Source organism: Ochotona princeps, chromosome 16, assembly GCF_030435755.1.
Source record: "Ochotona princeps isolate mOchPri1 chromosome 16, mOchPri1.hap1, whole genome shotgun sequence".
Lineage (NCBI taxonomy): Eukaryota > Metazoa > Chordata > Mammalia > Lagomorpha > Ochotonidae > Ochotona > Ochotona princeps.
The window spans coordinates 20,977,331-20,996,245 of NC_080847.1; the positions used below are offsets into that span (position 1 = coordinate 20,977,331).

General features: G+C 49.4%; 1 protein-coding gene across 1 annotated transcript; it reads left to right on the forward strand.

Moving 5' to 3' along the window:
• Positions 1-374: 374 nt before the first annotated feature.
• GOT2 (glutamic-oxaloacetic transaminase 2) lies at positions 375-18,912 on the forward strand. Its single transcript, XM_004583906.4, has 10 exons — positions 375-564; positions 9,606-9,762; positions 10,991-11,119; positions 12,217-12,276; positions 12,653-12,814; positions 13,039-13,143; positions 14,339-14,489; positions 14,881-15,046; positions 17,736-17,886; positions 18,314-18,912. The coding sequence occupies exons 1-10, from the start codon at positions 476-478 to the stop codon at positions 18,434-18,436; spliced, it is 1,293 nt and encodes a 430-aa protein (XP_004583963.2). The 5' UTR covers positions 375-475; the 3' UTR covers positions 18,437-18,912.
• Positions 18,913-18,915: the final 3 nt, after the last annotated feature.

Genomic DNA, 18,915 nt, shown 5'->3' on the forward strand with positions numbered 1-18,915 from the left:
GAGTTCTCCTCTCCGCGATGGAGATAAGGAAATATTTAGGAAGAAGCGCAGATGAGTTGCATTTTGCAAAACAAAGTGATGGTTTAGTATTCCAAATTAAGACCTTGCGTCTTAAAGGTTGCAAAGCATTGAGCACCGGCTTCACTAGTGTCAACTTTTCCTACCCCTTCTTTCAAACCGGCATCACGCCAGCCGTCTCTCGGGGAGGCGGCCGGCATGACTGAAGGAACGCAGCGTGTCCAGCGACCCCCACTCACGGCCCCGGGCCTGTGGGGAACCGCGCCCTCCTGTTCTCCCAGACCTGCGCGCAGGCCTCACCGCCGGCCGCCAGGAGCCGCTGTGACGCGGCTGCAGCCCGGCGCTGGCCGCTCTAGGCCGGCGAGGGGGACGTCGCCGTGCCTCGCCGTGCGCCTGTGCCTCGCCGTGTGTGCCGCCGCTCGCCCTCCGCGCCGACCTGCTGCCGCCGCTGCCCACCATGGCCCTGCTGCACTCGGCTCGCGCCCTCTCCGCGCTGTCCTCCGCCTTCCACCCAGGCCTCGCCGCCACAGCCTCTGCCAGAGCCAGGTAAGCCGAGAACGACGGCTCTGGCTGCGCCAGGACGTGCTGCCGACCCCCAGCGCGCGCACTGTGGCCGCCGTCCCCCTGCCCGGCTGCCCTGCGCCGTGCGGCCGAGGGATTGAGCGGCCTGAGCGCCTCCCAGGGACCCTCAGAGCCCCACATCCTTCCCCGAGCCGGGCCCCTCAGGAGAGGCGGGGAGGGAGGTGGGCAGCACCAAGGCTCCCCACCCGTTCTGGGGTCTGGAGAGGACGGGGGGTGAGGGGAGAGCACGCGGGCGGCGGCCCCAGTGCCAGGCTCGCGCCGATTGGCCGAGGTGCTGGGGGGGCAGGCCGGGGTGGACGCGTGTGTCCTTGACAGGCCATCGGGGTGGAGGGTGGTGTGCGCACCTGTCGTGGCCTCCCCAGGGCGGCTGCAACCTCGGCTGGGCCGCAACCCGCGCTCAGGCCTCGCCCTCCACGCTGCATCCCATGACCTTGGCGTGCGGCATCCTCTGGCCATGTCACAGCCCGAGTCCGCGGTGACCACCCCCCACCACCACCGGAGACCCTGTCTGGCCTGCCTTCGGGGAGGAGGTCCAGCTGTCTTGAACTTCATGCTTTTTTTTTTTTTTTTTTTTCATTTTTTGAAGCCCCGAGTGGTCCCACTGGAGGGAACTCTTCCTCTCTCCATCCCTCTCTGTTCTCTTTCATTCACTAGATCTTTCTTAACCTTCGTTTCTCAGAGCCAGGCGTTGGTCCAGTTGTCGGCCCTAGAGGCTCGAACAAGCCTGTGGGAAGGACAGGCTTGGTGCCCAGAGCACAGGTGTCATTTGGCACTGTGATGGGGGATGCAAAAGGGAAATTTTTTTAAAAAAGAGCACAGAGTTCTTTCCGGTGGAAACCTGAGCCAGGGGATTAACTTTCCGGGGGATCGGAGTGGGGGCAGCCTCGGGTCAGCCTCGTTCATCTGGTGAGGAACCAACCAAGTTTTAAAACTGCCACCCCCTCTCCAGGCAGCCCTTTCGCGCTGGCCTTTGCTCTAGGCCCGCAGAACAGCCTGTCCTCTGCCGGCGCCGGCTGGCTGGGGCAGTAGGGTTTCGCCTAGGCTTTCACACTTTCTTCTCTCCCCGATTTGGGTCCTGCCTGGCACATGGTACGTGCTCTTTAAACCTGCCAACCTAGTGGGCCTCAGAGTTCTGCCAGCAGCAGCCAAGGTGAAGGACAAAACAGGGGTCCCTAACAGTACGGGCCAGAGAGAGTATGTTCCCCGCTGTGATAATCTTCAAGTAATTCCTTGTTCAAGGGATTTGGCTTGGGGGGTGGGGGGCGTCAGTCAGCTCAAGAGCTTAGTGAAAATCCCTGCAGGGTGTGACCTTAAGACATTCTTTGGGACTGACTCATTTACTTTTTCCTGTCTTTTCCCCATTAGAATGTAAGTTTGAGGAGAGCAGAGACCTTACTTTTGTGTCTTAGCAATGAACAACAGTGCCAGACATGTAGGTTTATATTAAGCGCCGACTTTTAACTTAGCAACAAAACCAGGATATTTTAATGCTGTGTCTTAGGCCAAAAAGTACAAGGCTGTTGCTGAGACATGCACGGTAAGCCGCCCCCTGTGGTGCTGGTGCCCCAGTTGGAGTCCTAGCTCCACTTCCCATCCAGCTCCCTGCCTGTGGACTGAGAAAGCCGGAAGCCTTGGGACCCTGCACCCACCTGGGAGACCCAGAAGAGCTCCTGGTTCCTGGCTTCGGATCGGCTCAGCTCCGGCTATTGCAGCTCACTTGAGGAGTGAATCATCGGATGGAAGATCTTCCTCTGTGTCTCTCCTCCTCTCTTATATATCTGACTTTGCAATAAAAATAAATAAATCTTAAAAAAAAAAAAGATAACATCAGTACCTACCTACTGTTTGGGGTTTAAACACTGCCACTTGGTTGGATGACAGCACCATCTGGGGAGTGAACCAGTAGATAGAAGACCTTTGTCTCTCTTTCTCTGGTCATCTAGTCTGCCTTTCCAATAAGAACTTTCACTCCATCCATTGTGGAAGTATTTTTTTTTTTTTAAGATTCATCTATTTTTATTGGAAGGGCAGATTTACAGAGAGGAAGAGAGGCAGAGAGAAAGATCTTCCATCATCTGTTTCACTGCCCAAATGACTGCAGTGGCCAAAACTGAGCTGATCTGAAACCAGGAACCAAGAGGCTCTTCTAAGTCTCCCATAAGGGAACAAGGGTCCGTGGACTTGTACCGTCCTCCACTGCTTTCCCAGTCCATAACAGGGAGGGGCCTGCGTGGAAAGTTGAGCAGTCAGTTGGACACAGTCCATTGTCCAAAAAGGATCCTGGTGCTTGGAGTGCAGAATTAACCAATTTACCCATCATGCCAAGCCCCTGGAAGTAATCTGTACTCAGAGTCAGCTGGGAAAAGTGAGAAACTTTTAAACTCAACCCATTGAAGTTTCTTTGACGTGTGTGTGGTTCATTTCAATACAATAACACTGGCATTTGGTGTCCTAAGGAACTGAGGTTTAGCCAATGAAATACCTAATTTTCATGCATAACTCATTTAAATAGAACTCTGTTTAAATTCAGATGCTTATTCTAAAATGGGCATTGAATTATCTTGTTGACCTGTGCTTTAAAAGCATCGTAATGTGAGATTAGGCATGGTCAGAGGTCAATACAGAAAGAGAAAAATGTGCTGATGTATTTTGACTTATACTCATCTCTTTCTCTTTTTTAAAATATTTATTTATTTTTATTGCAAAGTCAGATACGTAAGGAGGAGGAGAGACAGAGAGGAAGATCTTTTGTCTAATGATTCACTCCCTAAGTGATCACAATGGCTGGTGCTGCCACTAATCTGAAGCCAGGAGCCAGGAGCTCTTCTGGGTCTCCCACGCGGGTGCAGGGTCCCAAGGCTTTGGGCCATCCTCAGCTGCCTTTGCAGGCCACAGGCAGGGAGCTGGATGGGAAGCAGAGCTGCCGGGATTAGAACCAGTGCCCATATGGGATCCCGGCGTATTCAAGGCGAGGACTTTAGCTACTAGGCCACCACACTGGGCCCATACTTGTCTCTTTTTAAAATTATGTTATCCTGATGATTAGCAAAATGAGGGCTGGCACGAGACAGTGTGCAGTAGTGGTGCAGTGACCAATAGCTGAGAGTGTTGTCCCTGCTATCTTGAGCTCTAAAATCATGAACAAGGCAACCGACTTCCTTTTTTCTCATTTTAACGTAAAAAGATGTGATGGAAAAGAATTTTGAAAACTGCACAACACTGGGTAGGCTTAAGCCTCCTGGAAATTGTGAGGCATTTGACCTGTAAATGCTTATCTGAATGTTTTGTACTGAGCATCTTTTGGTTGGTTGGTCAATATTGCTCAATGTTGAAGCTTTGTACTTACGTTCAAAGTACAGTGATAGGAGTCCCTGTGTAGGTCACAGGTTATCAGCGTCAGTTTTGCCCCCGGAGTAACTCTTGCTTTCCTCTAAAGCTATGCCTGTAAAGCATCGGGTACTTACAGTGTGTTTCTGTACCATTTTAAGGAAGAGAATAAGAAAGGCCATTGATGACTTGAAATGTGGTTGCTCATGTAGGACTAATCGAATTAAGCACCCCTGTTCCTATACTTAGAGTATTTAAAATACAGTTTTGGGGGGGCCATCAGGGTGGCTCAGCATGCTAATCCTCCACCTGTAGTCCAGCATCCCATATGGATGCCAGTTTGTGTTCCAGCTGCTCCTTTTGTGTGTGTGTGTGTGTGTATTAGATAATAACAATATAAATATATAACTATTATATTTATAATCATTTATTTATCTATTTTTATTGGAAAGCCAGGCATATAGAGAGGAAGATCTTCTGCCCACTGATTCACTCCCTAAGTGGCTGCAATAGCTGGAACTGAGCTGATCCGGAGCCAGGAGCTTCCTGTAGGTCTCCCACACAGGTGCAGGGTCCCAAGGCTTTGGGCCATCCTCGACTGCTCTCCCAGGCCACAAGCAGGGAGCTGGATCGGAAGCAGGGCCGCCAGAATGTGAACCTGCTCCCATATGGGATCCTGGTGCATGCAAGGCAAGGACTTCAGCCACAAGGCTACTGCACCAGGCCCCAGCTGCTCCATTTTCAGTCCAAGCCTGGGAAAGCTACAGACGATGGCCCAAACTCTTGGGCACCTGTACCCAGATGGGAAAGTCGGAAGAGGCTCCTGGCTGCTAGCTCAGCTCTAGCCATTGCAAAGTCTTTTGAGGGATTGAACCAGTGTGTGGAAGATGTTTCTGTCTCTCCTTCTCTCTGTAATTCTGCCTTTCGAACAAAAATAATTTTTTTAAAAATGCAGTTTGGGGGCCAGCATAATGACTCAATCCTCTACCTCCATGGGATCCTCCATCCTCCCATGTGGGTGCAGGGTCTCGAGGCTTTGGGCCATCCTTTGCTGCTTTCCCAGGCTACAACAAGGAAGTGGAGTAGCCAGGACATGAACCAGCGCCCTCCCTGCGCCTGCAAGGGGAGGATTAGCTAATGGAGCTATCACGTGGAGCCCTCTTTTTTCATTCTTAAGCTTCTCCCTGGAATGCCCAGCTTCCCCTCCTTTCACCCTTGATGTTCAGCTCATAGGTCTGTCCTCCTGGAAGTGTTCCTAACTCTGCACTTTCACCCTCTTTGCCAAACTGCTCGGCGCTCCCATAAATATGCCTGTACCCTGGCCCTGCCTTTGTCCCCGTGAGTCATCCCCTCCCTCAGTGCCCTGGCCCTGTCGTTATCCCCATGAGTCGTCCCCTCCCTCCTCTGCACCTGCATGCCTGGCAGATCCCTGCTGCTCACGCCTGCTCTGATCTGGTAGTCAAGGCCCCTTCTCTCCATCTTCATACTCCCTCTACCTAGCAGGTTCTCTGTCTCTCTCTTTTTTTTTTTTTAAGGTTTATGTATTTTTGGGCCCGGCATGATAGCATAATGGTTAAGGTCCTCGCCTTGAACACCCCGGGATCCCTTGTGGGCGCAGAGTCTAATTCCAGCAGTGCCACTTCCCTTCCAGCTCCATGCTTGTGGCCTGGGAAAGCAGTCGAGGACGACCCAAAGCCTTGGGATCGTGCATCTGTGTGGGAGGCGTAGAGGAAGTTCCTGGCTCCTGGCTTCGGATCAGCGCAGCACAGGCCATTGTGGCTTCTTGGGGAGTGAATCATCTGACGGAAGGTCTTCCTCTCTGTCTCTCCTGCTCTCTGTACATCTGTGTTTCCAATAAAAATACATAAATCTTTAAAACAAAAAAAAAGATGTATGTCTTTTTATTGGAAAGATATACAGAGAGAAGGAAAGACAGAGGAGGATCTTCCATCCAATGATTCACTCCCCAAGTGGCTGCAATGGCCTGTGCTGCGCTGATCCGAAGCCAGGAGCCAGGAACTTCCTCTACGCCTCCCACACAGATGCAGGATCCCAAGGCTTTGGGTCGTCCTCGACTGCTTTCCCAGGCCACAGGCAGGGAGCTAGATGGAAGGGGGCGGGCTCCTGGGATGAGAACCGGCGCCCATATGGGATCCCAGTGCACATAATGTGAGAACTTTAGCCACTAGGCTATCATGCCGGGCCGCAGTCTTGACTTCTATGCAAACTAATGTGTGTTGCAGTCCAGCCCAATCCTGCCTACCGCTCACTTGTCCCCCATGCAATCCAGTGGGAGCTGAAGCCTAGTTGTAGCAGACTGGGCTTGCCCCAGACCTGAGCCAAACATAAGCTCCTGGGTACCATAACCTGGCCTGGTCTGGACTGTTCTCTTTCTTGATTTTTGTGCTCTTCTGCAGGAACTGTGTGCCGACCGGAGTTGCCAAGCTCCTCCATCAGAACCTTCTCCCCATGCCAGATATCGTGTACTCTGGTGGGTCCGTGGGTCTGTCCTACTTAGTCCACCTCCTGTCCTAGCCTTTCCTAACCAGCCCTCACCCATTCCGGTTATTGTTGGGTGCTACAATCCAGCCAAGCCTGGTCCATACCCAGACACAGCGCATGCTTGGCTCAGCAGGGACAGAGACCTAGCCCAGTCCATGCTACACCCTTCCTGTTTCTCACAAGGTGCTGTGGGTACTAGAGTCTAGCCCAGTCTTGCACACCCCAGACCATGTCCACACCCAGCTGAGGGAGACTGAATCCATGTCCAGACTAAACCACAGCCCTCACTTTGGCCCCCACGCTCACCAGTGGGACCCACAACCCAGCCAGGGCGTCCCCTTAGTTCCCCAACCAGGCGTGATCCCAGCCACAGATCCCATGCGTGCCAGTGGTTGCTCTGACCTAGCTTGGCATTGCCTCTCCCCTGTGTTGACCTTTGCCTTCAGATGCTGCAGCCTGGCCTGGCCTGGCTGGCCCCTAATCCCAACTCTCACTGGCAGGTGCTGCACCCTGGCCCAGCATAACCTGAACTCTATCTTGGTTTCTACACTTGCCAGTAGGCTATGGTTTGCCTGCCCACTCCAACCACTTCTAAAACCAATTCACATACTTACCGACAGATGGAGCTAGCCTGCCCAGCATCCAGGCCTGGACCACGTGCTCATTGGCAGGAGCTGTGACCCACTAGGGAAGTTTCCCAGGTTCCCGTACTTGGGCCGCTCCCAGACCCCAATCTCACGCATGCCAGCGGGTGCTTGTCTTACCTGACATGGCCTGCCCCATCCGTCCTGGCCTATGTATGAGCTGGTGCAGCCCAGCCTGCCCCACACCGTTTTAGGGTGCTCATGCAGGTGCTGCAGCCTGGTCCTGCCCCGCTTGTTCCCAGCCCCAGTACCAGTGAACGTCGGTGAGTTCCATGTTCACGCCCATCATTCCAACTTCCAAGCTAACCAGCGGGACTCGTAGTTCCATAGGGTTGGGCTCACATATCCCCCACAGGATCCACTCCTGGACCTGGTTCTCGTGTGCTAGTTGGTGTCATGGCCCAATCTAATGTGACCCAGCACTGTCATACAGGCTCCCAGGCATGGCTTGTGTATGTGCTGACATGTAGTAGTAAGCCGTATTCCACGCTAACAAGCCCGACCCAGGATTTCCATGTGGACTGATGCATCAGTCTGACCCATAAAGATTTTCAAGTCTCCGCCCCAAACCACCAGGTCTCAGTTCCCTCGCTTACCTGCAAGTACAGTGGCCGTGTGTTGGGTGTCCCTCAGAATTCATTCCTCAGTGACCGTATCCATTGGTGTCCCTAGGCAGTTGTTCCAGACCCCCAAAAGCCCAGGATCCTGTCCCTGCCTGGCAGCGGTGGATGGGAGCCAGGATCCCCAGCAGGAGGCCTGGGCCAGCACGGGTACCCCCAGCCACAGCCACATGGCTGGTGGGTCCAGATGCCGATGCCTCTGGCCAGAGAGTTACCTCAAAATAAATAAGCCTTTAAAACAATAAAACCCTTGTGCTTGTAGGAGCGGTGCCTGCCTCCCGCCCCTGCCTCAGGTTCCTGCTGACACAGGCCCTGGCAGGCAGCAGCAGGGGTGGCTCAAGCAGAGTGCTCACGCCAGGCCAGCTCAGGAAGACCCAAGTTCCGTTCCTGGTGTGGGTAGTCAACAACGGACAGAAGGGTGTTTGCCTCTTCCCTGCTCTGCCTCCTGCCCTCTTCCTCTCCCCCTCCCTCCTCTCATATTTAGGGGAGAAAGAAAAGCTTCTTGCTTATTTACCCCAAAGAAAGGGGGTAGAATAGTCTTCCTTTTTCCCCATAAGAATAGTTTTTATTGGGAGTGAGGGCCTCAGTTTGATACATTAATGTATCCATTCTGGCAGGAAGCTCTATATGGGAAGAAGGGACAGTACTTTCTAAAGTACCACTAGGAAATTTAAAAATAAAAGCCAAGTTGTGTTTTCTGTATTTCAGATCCAATCTTAGAAGTCCAAGATTAAAAAGATAAATATTTGGTCACTTGATGAAGCTAGGAATGGGAGTACCTCAGAGAAATCATCATTGATTACCTCTTTAGTTCAAATGTCAGCAAAGCATAAAATTAAACATACAAATGCAAGAACCCTTGGCTCTTTCGTATGTGAGAAACGGTTTTTTGGTTTGGGTTCAATAGTTAAGATGGGTGGGTGTTGTAGTACAGCTGCCTAGACTGATGCTCTCCTGTCCTGGCTCCCTACAGTGCACCTGGGAGGCAGTGGAGGATGGTCCAAGTGTTTGAGTCCCTACCGCACATGTGTAAGCCAGGTGGAGTTTCTGGCACCTGGCCCAGCCCTGGCTTCTGTGGTCATTTAGGAAGTAAATCAGATCTCTTTGTATATTTCTTGTCTGTCGCTTTTTTGTCTTTCAGATAAATAAATCTTTTGATAATTCACATAAAACATAGACAAGTTTTCTAATAAAAACAGAATCTCCAGTATCTAAACTGCCCAGAAAGAGTGGGGGGAAATGGTTTTGTGTTGCAAGTTAGGTCACTGGTTAATGGCTAAACCGAGGAAACTAACCCATCAAGGTTCAGCAAACTTTGTTGAAATGTTGATATACCATAGCTTCTGTCCAAATTCTGTTCTGTTTCTGTAAACCCAAGACACAGTGTGCTTTCTGTGTTTGCCTGCCTGCACTCTGTCACATTTGGAACAAACTGACACTTTGTACAGTAGAAGTTGTCTCTCAGAAAGTCTGCATGGTTGCAAGGTCAAAAGGATTTTCATGATAAATTTTGGATGTTATTTGTGAGTGCTTTCTATGTGTTTCTAGGTTGATGCTTTCAAATAAGTAAATATTGTGTTTCCATTTCTAACATCATAAATACCAATAGTCACACTAGTTAAGTAAAGGCTCTTTTAGGTTCCCCAGTACTGCTGAAGAGTTGGAAAGGGCCCTCAAACCGAAACTTCAGAACTACTGCTGTGTGACAATGCTCTGTGTCTTTTTCCTTGAAAAACAAAAATATTCACTTGGATTTCTCTGTCATTGATTCTAGTATCATTAGCTATTTAAACAAAGTAGCTTCTGTTGCTATACACTGTGTGTAGTAAACCAATATTTGTCTGAGTGTACCTCTGGCTACTCAGAACCATCCCTGACCTTGAGAATGTAGCAGGTGTAATTCTCATTTCAGCTCCTGGTGGGCTCATGTGGAGATGGGCCCCCCAGATCCCATCCTGGGAGTTACAGAAGCCTACAAGAGAGACACAAACAGCAAAAAGATGAATCTGGGCGTTGGTGCCTACCGGGATGATAACGGGAAGCCTTATGTGCTTCCCAGCGTGCGGAAGGTAAGCCTGCCGAGTCAGGGACACGAACAGCCTGAAGGCAGCTCCCAGAGAGGGACCGAGAGAATGGTCATGTCCTGGCTGTAAGAATGAAAGCTTCGGGGAGGGGTGTTTGACACCGCAGTTGAGGTCTCACCCCTTGGAACACCACCGTCCTATAATGTACCAGGCTCAAGTCCCGACTGCTCCAATTTTTAAGTGAAGTTGCAACTACATGGTCATTTCTAAGACTGAATTTTCTGTAGGTCTGTGACCATCTATAAAGAGGGGTGGTGTCATGTTTAATTCTGAGGCTATACAATAGGACCAAGATTTAAACAGTGTTTCTTGGAGGAGTAGTCCTTTATGGATGAAGCTTAGTGTCATTTCCATTTCTCCCCTCTTGATTGCCTTTATAAACCGTCGTCCTCAGGCACTTCCTGTCCTTTATCTCCACTGAACTATGAAGTTACTCAGATACTGTTAGCTATTATTGCAGGCCAGAACATAACCCGGCGCTATCATGCTTACCTCACTAGCGCTCAGAAACAGTGGCTCTCCATCTAACAGGTGAGGGGTCTGGGACTCAAGAAGACTAAACAAGCTGCGTGCCCAGAGCCATGCAGCCAATGAGGGACAGCCAGGCCTCTGCCTCCAAAACGTGATAGGTGGCCATTACTGCTACCCTCTGAAGTTCTTGGCCTGACGTAAACATTGAACTGCCTCTGTGCATTTGGTCTTATCATCTTACATCTGCTTTAGGTGTTGTTCTTAAACCTTGTGCCTGTGCATTCCACAAATGCCATTTTATGTTAGCTGTATGGGAAGTGCATCATGTCCCTGCTGCTCTATTTCCCATCCAGCTCCCTGCTTGTGGGAGCTGGAAAAGCAGTTGAGGACAGCCCAAAGCCTGGGGACCTGCACTCGTGTGGGAGACCTGGAAGAAGCTCCTGAGATAAAATTGACTCAGCTCCGGCCATTGCAGCCATTTGGGAGTTAACCAGTGGGTGGATAGATCTTTTTCCATTTGGGAATGAACCAGTTTTTGGATAGGTCTTTTTTTAAAGAGAGAAAAAAATGACGGGTTTGTTGTTGCTCTGTGATATTAAATCCAAGTATTCTGTTTGTCTTTCTTGAACATTAATTTGAAATAGAAAAGAAGGGCTTACTCCCAAAAAGTAATTTATGAAGTTTTAAATAGTAATTTCTGGAAAAGAGAAGAAAGTGAAACGCTGTATTTTCCCTTGTCTAGGCAGAGGCTCAGATTGCTGCAAAAGGTTTGGACAAGGAATACCTGCCCATTGGGGGCCTGGCTGAATTCTGTAAGGCGTCCGCGGAACTAGCCCTGGGCGAGAACAGCGAAGTGCTGAAAAGTGGCCGGGTAAGCTGAGCAGGGGCCAACTTGGAATGTCAACAGACTTCAAATACTTGAAGCCAAGAGTGTATGGACATTGTCTTGAAGTAATCATGCCTTTAAATAGTAAGCTAACAACAATTAAGCAAGATTTCACAATTTCAAAATTGCTCTGGTAATCCTGGAATTGTACTGGTCATTGGACCAACAGGTTTGGTTCTACTGTGGGTATTTATGTGAATATGTTGTTTTGCAGGAATATGCTTTGGGAATGCTGAGCTTGCCTAGTTTTAGGACTGTGATTTGCCCCCACACTGGGTGCTAAACTTCCAGCTCAGGATCAGGGACCCGAGAAGGGAACAAGGTCCAGTGGGACCGGTTGCCTGGCCACACCCTGCTGCCCTTTTGTGGCCAAACTGTACTTCCAGGGTGTGAAGCACTCCACATGCCTTGTGGCTTGCTTTCTTTGCAGGTGAAACAGAAACAGTTTTTAGTGACTGTATTTGTATGACTTTTTGGAAAAATCTGGGAGAAATAACGTGAACAAATTACAAAAATTGAGTGACTGTTCTCTTTCCCCCTCCCACTCTGAAAAGCCCAAATAAATCTGGATCATTTTGATAAGCTCACACATCAAGTTTGTTAACCCAGAAAAGCATAGTGCCTTGACCCCAGGATAGTGATTATCTTAAGTCACAGGCAGAATGAAGTTTGGTTGCTATCCACACAGCTGCCTGTTAGCCCTCTTGAAAGTTGTTTTCATTTCTGCTGTGATTTGGTTTGTAGCCAGTGGTGTTACCAGACCTGCAGCTGGGCTTTTATTTCCATTGTGCCAGTGTTCTCAGAGACAAACTATGCCAAAGAAGGTTGTTGGTTGGGCTCCCCCTATTTGACCCCTAGTAAGTCTTAAAGGGCTAAAGTGCCTTTTAAAACAAGCAGGAAATCTCTGAATGCCCTATGGTTCCTTTATCCCTTTCTGTGGGCCATTTTAAAGCCTCATGCCCTTCTCGGGCGTTTCCGGCCTGGGATGCTCTTGGTGAGCTGCGGCAGGCTGCAGGGCCTCTCGGGGCAGGGCCTGTGCAGGGAGAGCTGCACGTCACTGACCATGGCCATCTCTCCCCCAGTTTGTCACCGTGCAGACCATTTCCGGAACAGGGGCCTTGAGAATCGGAGCCAGTTTCCTGGTGAGTGTGGAAGTTCCCTTGGGGCAGTCAGGGCTTTTGGGTGCGTCTGTGACCATGGACCCAGACGTAGAGCTCCTCTACCCCATTCTGTGAACAGTGAAGATGCTTTGGAGAGAGTCAAGGAAGCCGTAATGACATCCCTTTATTCACTGTTACAAAGAGCTGTTGCATTTTAACTCTCTAAACTGTATGAGGGAGGCACAGGTTACCCATTGCACAAAGGAATAAATTGGGGTTCACATGCATTCTCACAACCAGGCGGTCTTGTTGCTGCGTCAGAGTTTTTGGTGGAGGAAAAAGTCTTCTCAGAAAATAGGCCAACTTGTTCTGCCTCTCCTGCCTTCAGTTTCCTCTTGCTTTTCTTCTCATCTTCCAGCAAAGATTTTTTAAGTTCAGCCGTGATGTCTTTCTGCCCAAACCATCCTGGGGAAATCACACCCCCATCTTCCGGGATGCCGGCATGCAGCTGCAGGGCTATCGGTACTATGACCCCAAGACCTGCGGCTTTGACTTTACAGGCGCCATGGAGGACATCTCAGTAAGTGCGGGCGTCCAGGTGGGAGGGCCGAGTGAGGAGCCAGGAACAAACTTCCTGGCAGACATCAGACATCTCCCTGAAGGTCCTAATGTCTGACTTAAGATATTCCCATAGCTCGGATTGTCTTTGATACTTGTCTAACAATAGTGACTTGTGTCATGTCGGGTGTATCTTCTGCTTTAAAACCACAAGCCAAGGCATGTCTTGATTGTTCTTCTCCGTAGAAAATTCCAGAGCAAAGTGTCCTCCTCCTGCATGCCTGTGCCCACAATCCCACGGGCGTGGACCCTCGCCCTGAGCAGTGGAAGGAAATAGCAGCAGTGGTAAAGGTGAGGAGGATGAGCCGATGGGGGGCAGTAATGTGTTTAGTACTCATTCTTGGATGCTTAGTAACTGCTTAGTAATCTTCATGGTGCAAATTAGCCTTGAGTCCTCATAAAGTTTCCTCCTGTGGAAAGCTGCCAATGAAAGACTTGTTTGCATAATTAGCAGTTCTACTATAATAATTAATGATTTATGAGCAGTGCAAAAAAAAAAATGTCATCTTTTTTTCAGCCCAGATCTTGAGAATTCTGGCCTAACTTGTTGCCGAGCCTGTTTAGTAGGCGGCTGGCTTCAAGTGTCTCCTGTTACACCTACACTTGTTCTGGTCACTAGCTGCTTGTTCATCCTTTTATACACTTTTTTTTTCCCAAAGTCACTTATTTATTTGAAAGACAGGGTTACAAAGAGAGATGCCTTCTGTCCACTACTTGTTTCTGTGTGTGTGTTTCTGCCTTTCAAGTAAAATGAAAAGAAATGTAGAAATTTTCATATAAAGATGAGTGTCACAGTGGATTAAACTGCCCTTTGCAACACCCACAACTCACGTCAGATGCCGCTTTGAGTCCTGGGTGATTGCTTCTGTTCTGGCTTCCGGTTGGTGTACCTGGCAAGCTAGCACATGATGTCCCGAGTGCTTGGGCCCTGTCACCCATGTAAAAACCCAGAAGGAGTTCTTAATTCTGAGCTTCTGTCTAGCCCATTCCCAGCTGTTGCAGTCTTCTGGGGGGTGGGGGTGAGGCAGCAGATGGAAGGTTTCTGTGTGTCTCTGTCCAGCTTTCAAAGAAGCAACTTTTTTTGTAAGAGTTGGTGATTTGGTTCTGCTGAGGCCATCCATCAACCCTGATCATGCGTATGCCATGGTTACTTTAACCCCAGAATAGGTGCTGCTGGTCCTGGGTTTGACAGAGTCAGAAATAATTAAGCCAACCACTGCTAGCTTCAGAGGGCTTCCTGTGCCATTAAGCAGCCTTCTGGGCAAACTGAGATTCATATTTTCTTTTCTGAGTATCTTCTTGAGCAGTCATATCCCCCACATTTTTTAAAAAATATGTATGTTGATAACTAGGAAAATTAAATCGTCTCCCAGCTGCATCTGGGGCAGAAGGGTGTTACCTCTGTGTGAGGTGGGCGTGGGGTCAGTAGCCATCCAGGCCTCTCCCGACAGACTGCCTGAAGCTGGGGTCTCCTCTTCCTTCCCAGAAAAAGAATCTGTTTGCATTCTTTGACATGGCCTACCAAGGCTTTGCCAGTGGTGATGGTGACAAGGACGCCTGGGCTGTGCGCCACTTCATTGAACAGGGCATTAACGTTTGTCTCTGCCAGTCATACGCCAAGAACATGGGCTTATATGGTAAGCTAAAGGCCCCAGCATGGTGTGTGTGCTGCTGAGCTTGAAGAAGAGCTGGGGAGAATGCCACAGTGGCAAAGAGCTCGAAAGGGAGGTCGGGTGTGTGTGACTGTGCATGTCCGTCCCTCCCCAGAGAAGAAAGGCTTACACCGTGGACTTTACTGATTTTCTCAGCCACATCTTCTGTGTCCTTGGAAAGACATAGAAGAAAACATTCTCACTTCTCTAAGCAAAAAGTGGCTGATCCGTGAACTGAGAAGATAAACATAACACAGAGAGACGCACGGATGCTCTGGAAGCCTCAGCTGTCTGTTGTGCCTCCGCAGATTTAACTAGGATTTGCTCTGCATGTGGACTGGGGAGCTGGAAGGCAGGCTCCACTCTGTCCTTTCAGGTGAGCGTGTCGGAGCCTTCACTGTCATCTGCAAGGACGCAGAGGAAGCCAAAAGGGTGGAGTCGCAGTTGAAGATCTTGATCCGTCCCATGTATTCCAACCCTCCTCTCAACGGGGCCCGGATCGCCTCCACCATCCTGACTACACCAGATTTGCGAAAGCAATGGTAAGGGCTCCCGACTTCCCAGCCCTGCACCCCTGCCTGCCTGCACACTGCTTTCCCTCTATAGCTGGTGTTTAGTTGGCCCTGGAGACACGTAGCACCTCCCAGATGCCAGCATGAGTGAGGGAAGGAGGGAACGGTGAAGTTTTGTTCACACTGTCAGACACACAAGGTGATCTCTCCTGGTAAACGGAACATGTGATTCAGAAATAGTGGCTGTGCTGCAAGTTATGGTCACCATAATCCACATAGGGAAACATTTTTACAACATGACCACAAACATTGTTATTTGTCTATGGTTATATACATTGTTTTAAAACTCAGTACTGGGCCCAGTGCAGTAGCCTAGTGGCTAAAGTCCTGGTCTTCCATATGCCAGGATCCCATATAGGTGCCGGTTTGTGTCCCAGCTGTTCCACTTCCCATCGAGCTCCTGCTTGTGGCCTAGGAAGGCATTCGAGGATGGCCCAAAGCAATGGGGTACTCTACCCACATAGGAGACCCGGAAAATGCTCCTGGCTTCTGGCTTCAGAACTGCTTAGCTCCACCCGTTGACAGCCACCTAGGGAGTGAACCAATGGACAGAAGATCTTTGTCTCTCCTCTCTGTAAAATCTGCTTTTCCAATAAAAATAAAATAAATTGTTAAAAAAAAAAAGGACAGTTTTATTGAATCACAGCCACACCCATTTACTTCTGAGTTATGTATGGCTGCTTTTGTGCTGAAGTGGCAGAGTGGCTGCCGTAGAAACTATGACTCTTGGTCTGAAACAGTTACCGTCGGTTCCTAACACGGTGTACCAGCCCCTGGTTGCATAATTCAGAGTTCATCAAGACCCATGGTGTCAGTAGAAGGTGTGATTTGCTATGTGCTTATCCCATGTAACTGCTTAATTCAGAGGTAGATTCCTTTAAAAAAAAAAAAAAAGGATGTATTTTTGTTGGAAAGGCATATTTATAGAGAAGGAAAGAGAACCATCTACTGGTTCACTCCTCAGATGGCTGTGACAGGTGGAACTGAGGTGATCCGAACCCAGAAGCTTCTTCTGAGTCTCCCTCACAGGTGCAGGGACCCAGGGCTTTGGGCTGTCCTCAACTGCCTTCCCAGGCGACAAGCAGGGAGCTGGTGAGAAGTGGGGCCACCGGGACATGAACGGTGCCCACATGGGGTGTTGGTGTCTCAGTGATGGCTTTGCCCACTTCTGCATGACACCAGCCCCACTTAACATTATTTTTATGTGGTTTTTGTTTTTTTTTTCTATTTCCGTGTTCTCTTATTACTATGAGGTATTTTATAGTGGCTTCATTGCAGCATACAGTTAATAGTCAATAGTAGACAGACATCACTGGCTGTCTGAGGCGTGCTCTCCATCCCCGGGGAGTTTGGAACTCCTGAGAATGACACACACATCTCTTGATGCCAAAACTCCTGATTCTAAAGAGTGCTGTGGAGTAGGAGTATTGCCTTAAAGAGCGGAGAGGACTTTTTATTGTTTCCAAAATAAATGAGGGGCAGGGGAGAAGGCACAGGCGTGAGACCTGCAGAGCTTGTCCAGAAATCCCCAGCCAGTTTCTCTAGCAGAAACCCCGAGGGTGAGGAAGGGTGTAGAAAGCAGCCGAGAAGCTGAGCTTCCCATGGAGCGCCATGCTGGGTGTGAGGAGTCAGACCTTCGCTCTCGGGCAGTGAAACGGCCAGCTGGGTGCTGCTGAGGGAGAAGTCCATCAGTGGCCTTACACTCAGTGCCTTTAGGAACCAGGCCTCATGGTGGAGACTGGTAGAGAGATGGCTCAGCAATGAGCATGTAAGAATAGAGGATAGAAACTCTTTACATGTCTTTAACAATTGTCCACTTGGCAAGGGAGCCAGGAAGAGTTTTCCCACAGTGCTGTGGGAATGGTGTGGCAATGGTAGAGTCTAAAGCAGAGGGAGGTTGTGTTCTGAACCAAGGGAGCCGTGTGCAGGAGCTGCCTTCTGCAGGCCTCCAGACAGAGTCAGCTCTGCCCTCTTGTGCTCTGGGTATCTTGTGCCGTAGTTGCTCGCATACAGGTGTCACTCCCAGTCATCACTGATGCTTTCAGGGGTAAGGACCATGTTTCAGTCCTTAGCGTGGAGCATAGGAGCCAGTGTCTTCATTGTGAAGGCAAGCAAATTTATACAATCCCTGTTAAAAATCATGTCGCATTTTATTGTGTAACCCATGGCTTTTGCCTTAGCTTCAGTTAAGTATGTTAATTACTTTGTTGCCTGAGAAAACTATATTATAGTTTTTTTGTTTGTTTTTAAATATTTATTTATTTATTTGACAGTTATAAAGAAAGAGATAGGGAAAGACACATCTTCCATCTGCTAGTGCACTCTGCAAATGACTGCAATGGTCAGGGGCTGGGCCGGGCCCCAGCCAGGGGCTAAGTCTCTACTTTCCCAAGCACAATAACGGGGAGCTGGGACTTGAACCAAAACCCAGATGGATGCTCCTACCGCAGCAGTGACTACCCACCACAACACAGTGCTAGTCCCAAAATATAGTATATGTACAAAACAGAATACAATAAAATAGTTTTCTTGTCTGCCCAGTGACATGGTGACTCCGTCAGGGGCTAACGAATTTAGACGGATTAAAGCAACAAACATGAATTCTGACACACTTGCCATGCTTGGCCAGAGGGCACTACATTTCCGCCTTTCCCCACAGGTTGCAGGAAGTTAAGGGCATGGCTGACCGCATCATCGGCATGCGAACACAACTGGTCTCCAATCTCAAGAAGGAGGGCTCCTCCCACAGCTGGCAGCACATCACTGACCAAATTGGCATGTTTTGTTTCACAGGTCTAAAGCCTGAGCAGGTGAGTGGACTGCAACTCCTCCATGGTTGACCAGTTGATCCAGAGTTTGTTGTTACCTGTTTGCCTACCGTGTTCCCTGTGAGCCTACACTTCTGAAGAGCAGAGCTTGTTTTGATGGTGCAGTGAGCACTGCTGGCTCTCCAGAAAGCGAGAGAGCAGGCCATGGTCTGTAGCTCCATCCTGCTTCTCTGCTCAGTGTAGGATTTTGGTTTTCACTTGATCACATGTCAGAATTCACCATCCTACTTTTAAAAAGCCTTTCTTCTTTTGCTCTATCCTAGCATATCAAATTGTAGGAAAAGAGCTTAAGTGAAAAGATAGACTTTCTGTTATTTTTACTGCATTAGCAACCTGGCTAGTGTGCCATATCAGGACTGAGAAAATGCCCTTGGCCGCCAGCAAACGCCAAGTTCTTGTCCCTCGGCAGGTGGAGCGGCTGACCAAGGAGTTCTCCATCTACATGACAAAGGATGGGCGCATCTCAGTGGCTGGAGTCACCTCTGGTAATGTGGGTTACCTCGCCCACGCCATTCACCAGGTCACCAAGTAACTTCCCCAGTGCCAGGAGACAGAGACAACCTTTCCGTGCTCAACCTCTGCTACTGTGAGATTCGCACAAAGGGAGGGTGGATGGTGGTGGATCATTTCAACCACAGAACGCAGCACTCAGCGATGAATTGTGTCTCAGAAAAGAACATGCAGTGAAATAGTGCAGAGGTACCTATGGCTGGTGTCTGGAACTTGTGGCTTTAAAACCAAACTTTTCTGTCTGTCCTTTTGTCTTCAGCTTTTCCAAGAGTTTACATGTGCAGGAAAGTCATAACACCAAAAAAAACAAAAAACAAAAAAAAACAAAACAAAAAAGCCCTGTCAGTCATGCCATTGCAACATCTGAGCAGCTTTAAGTGGAGCAGTGTGTTGTGTTAGGGGCTCCTCTGGAGCCAGCTTCAGAGCCAGCGCTTCATAGAGGCTTGGAGAGAGCTAGTTAGTCACAGTCAGTCAGGTGGCCTCATGCTCGTCCTCCCTTGA

Bases quoted from the DNA above. Each gene is read 5' to 3' on its own strand.
- GOT2 (XM_004583906.4), top strand. From the start codon at position 476: ATGGCCCTGCTGCACTCGGCTCGCGCCCTCTCCGCGCTGTCCTCCGCC. The intron at 13,144-14,338 runs GTGAGGAGGATG...CTTCCTTCCCAG, and splicing joins AAATAGCAGCAGTGGTAAAG to AAAAAGAATCTGTTTGCATT. The intron at 15,047-17,735 runs GTAAGGGCTCCC...CTTTCCCCACAG, and splicing joins CCAGATTTGCGAAAGCAATG to GTTGCAGGAAGTTAAGGGCA.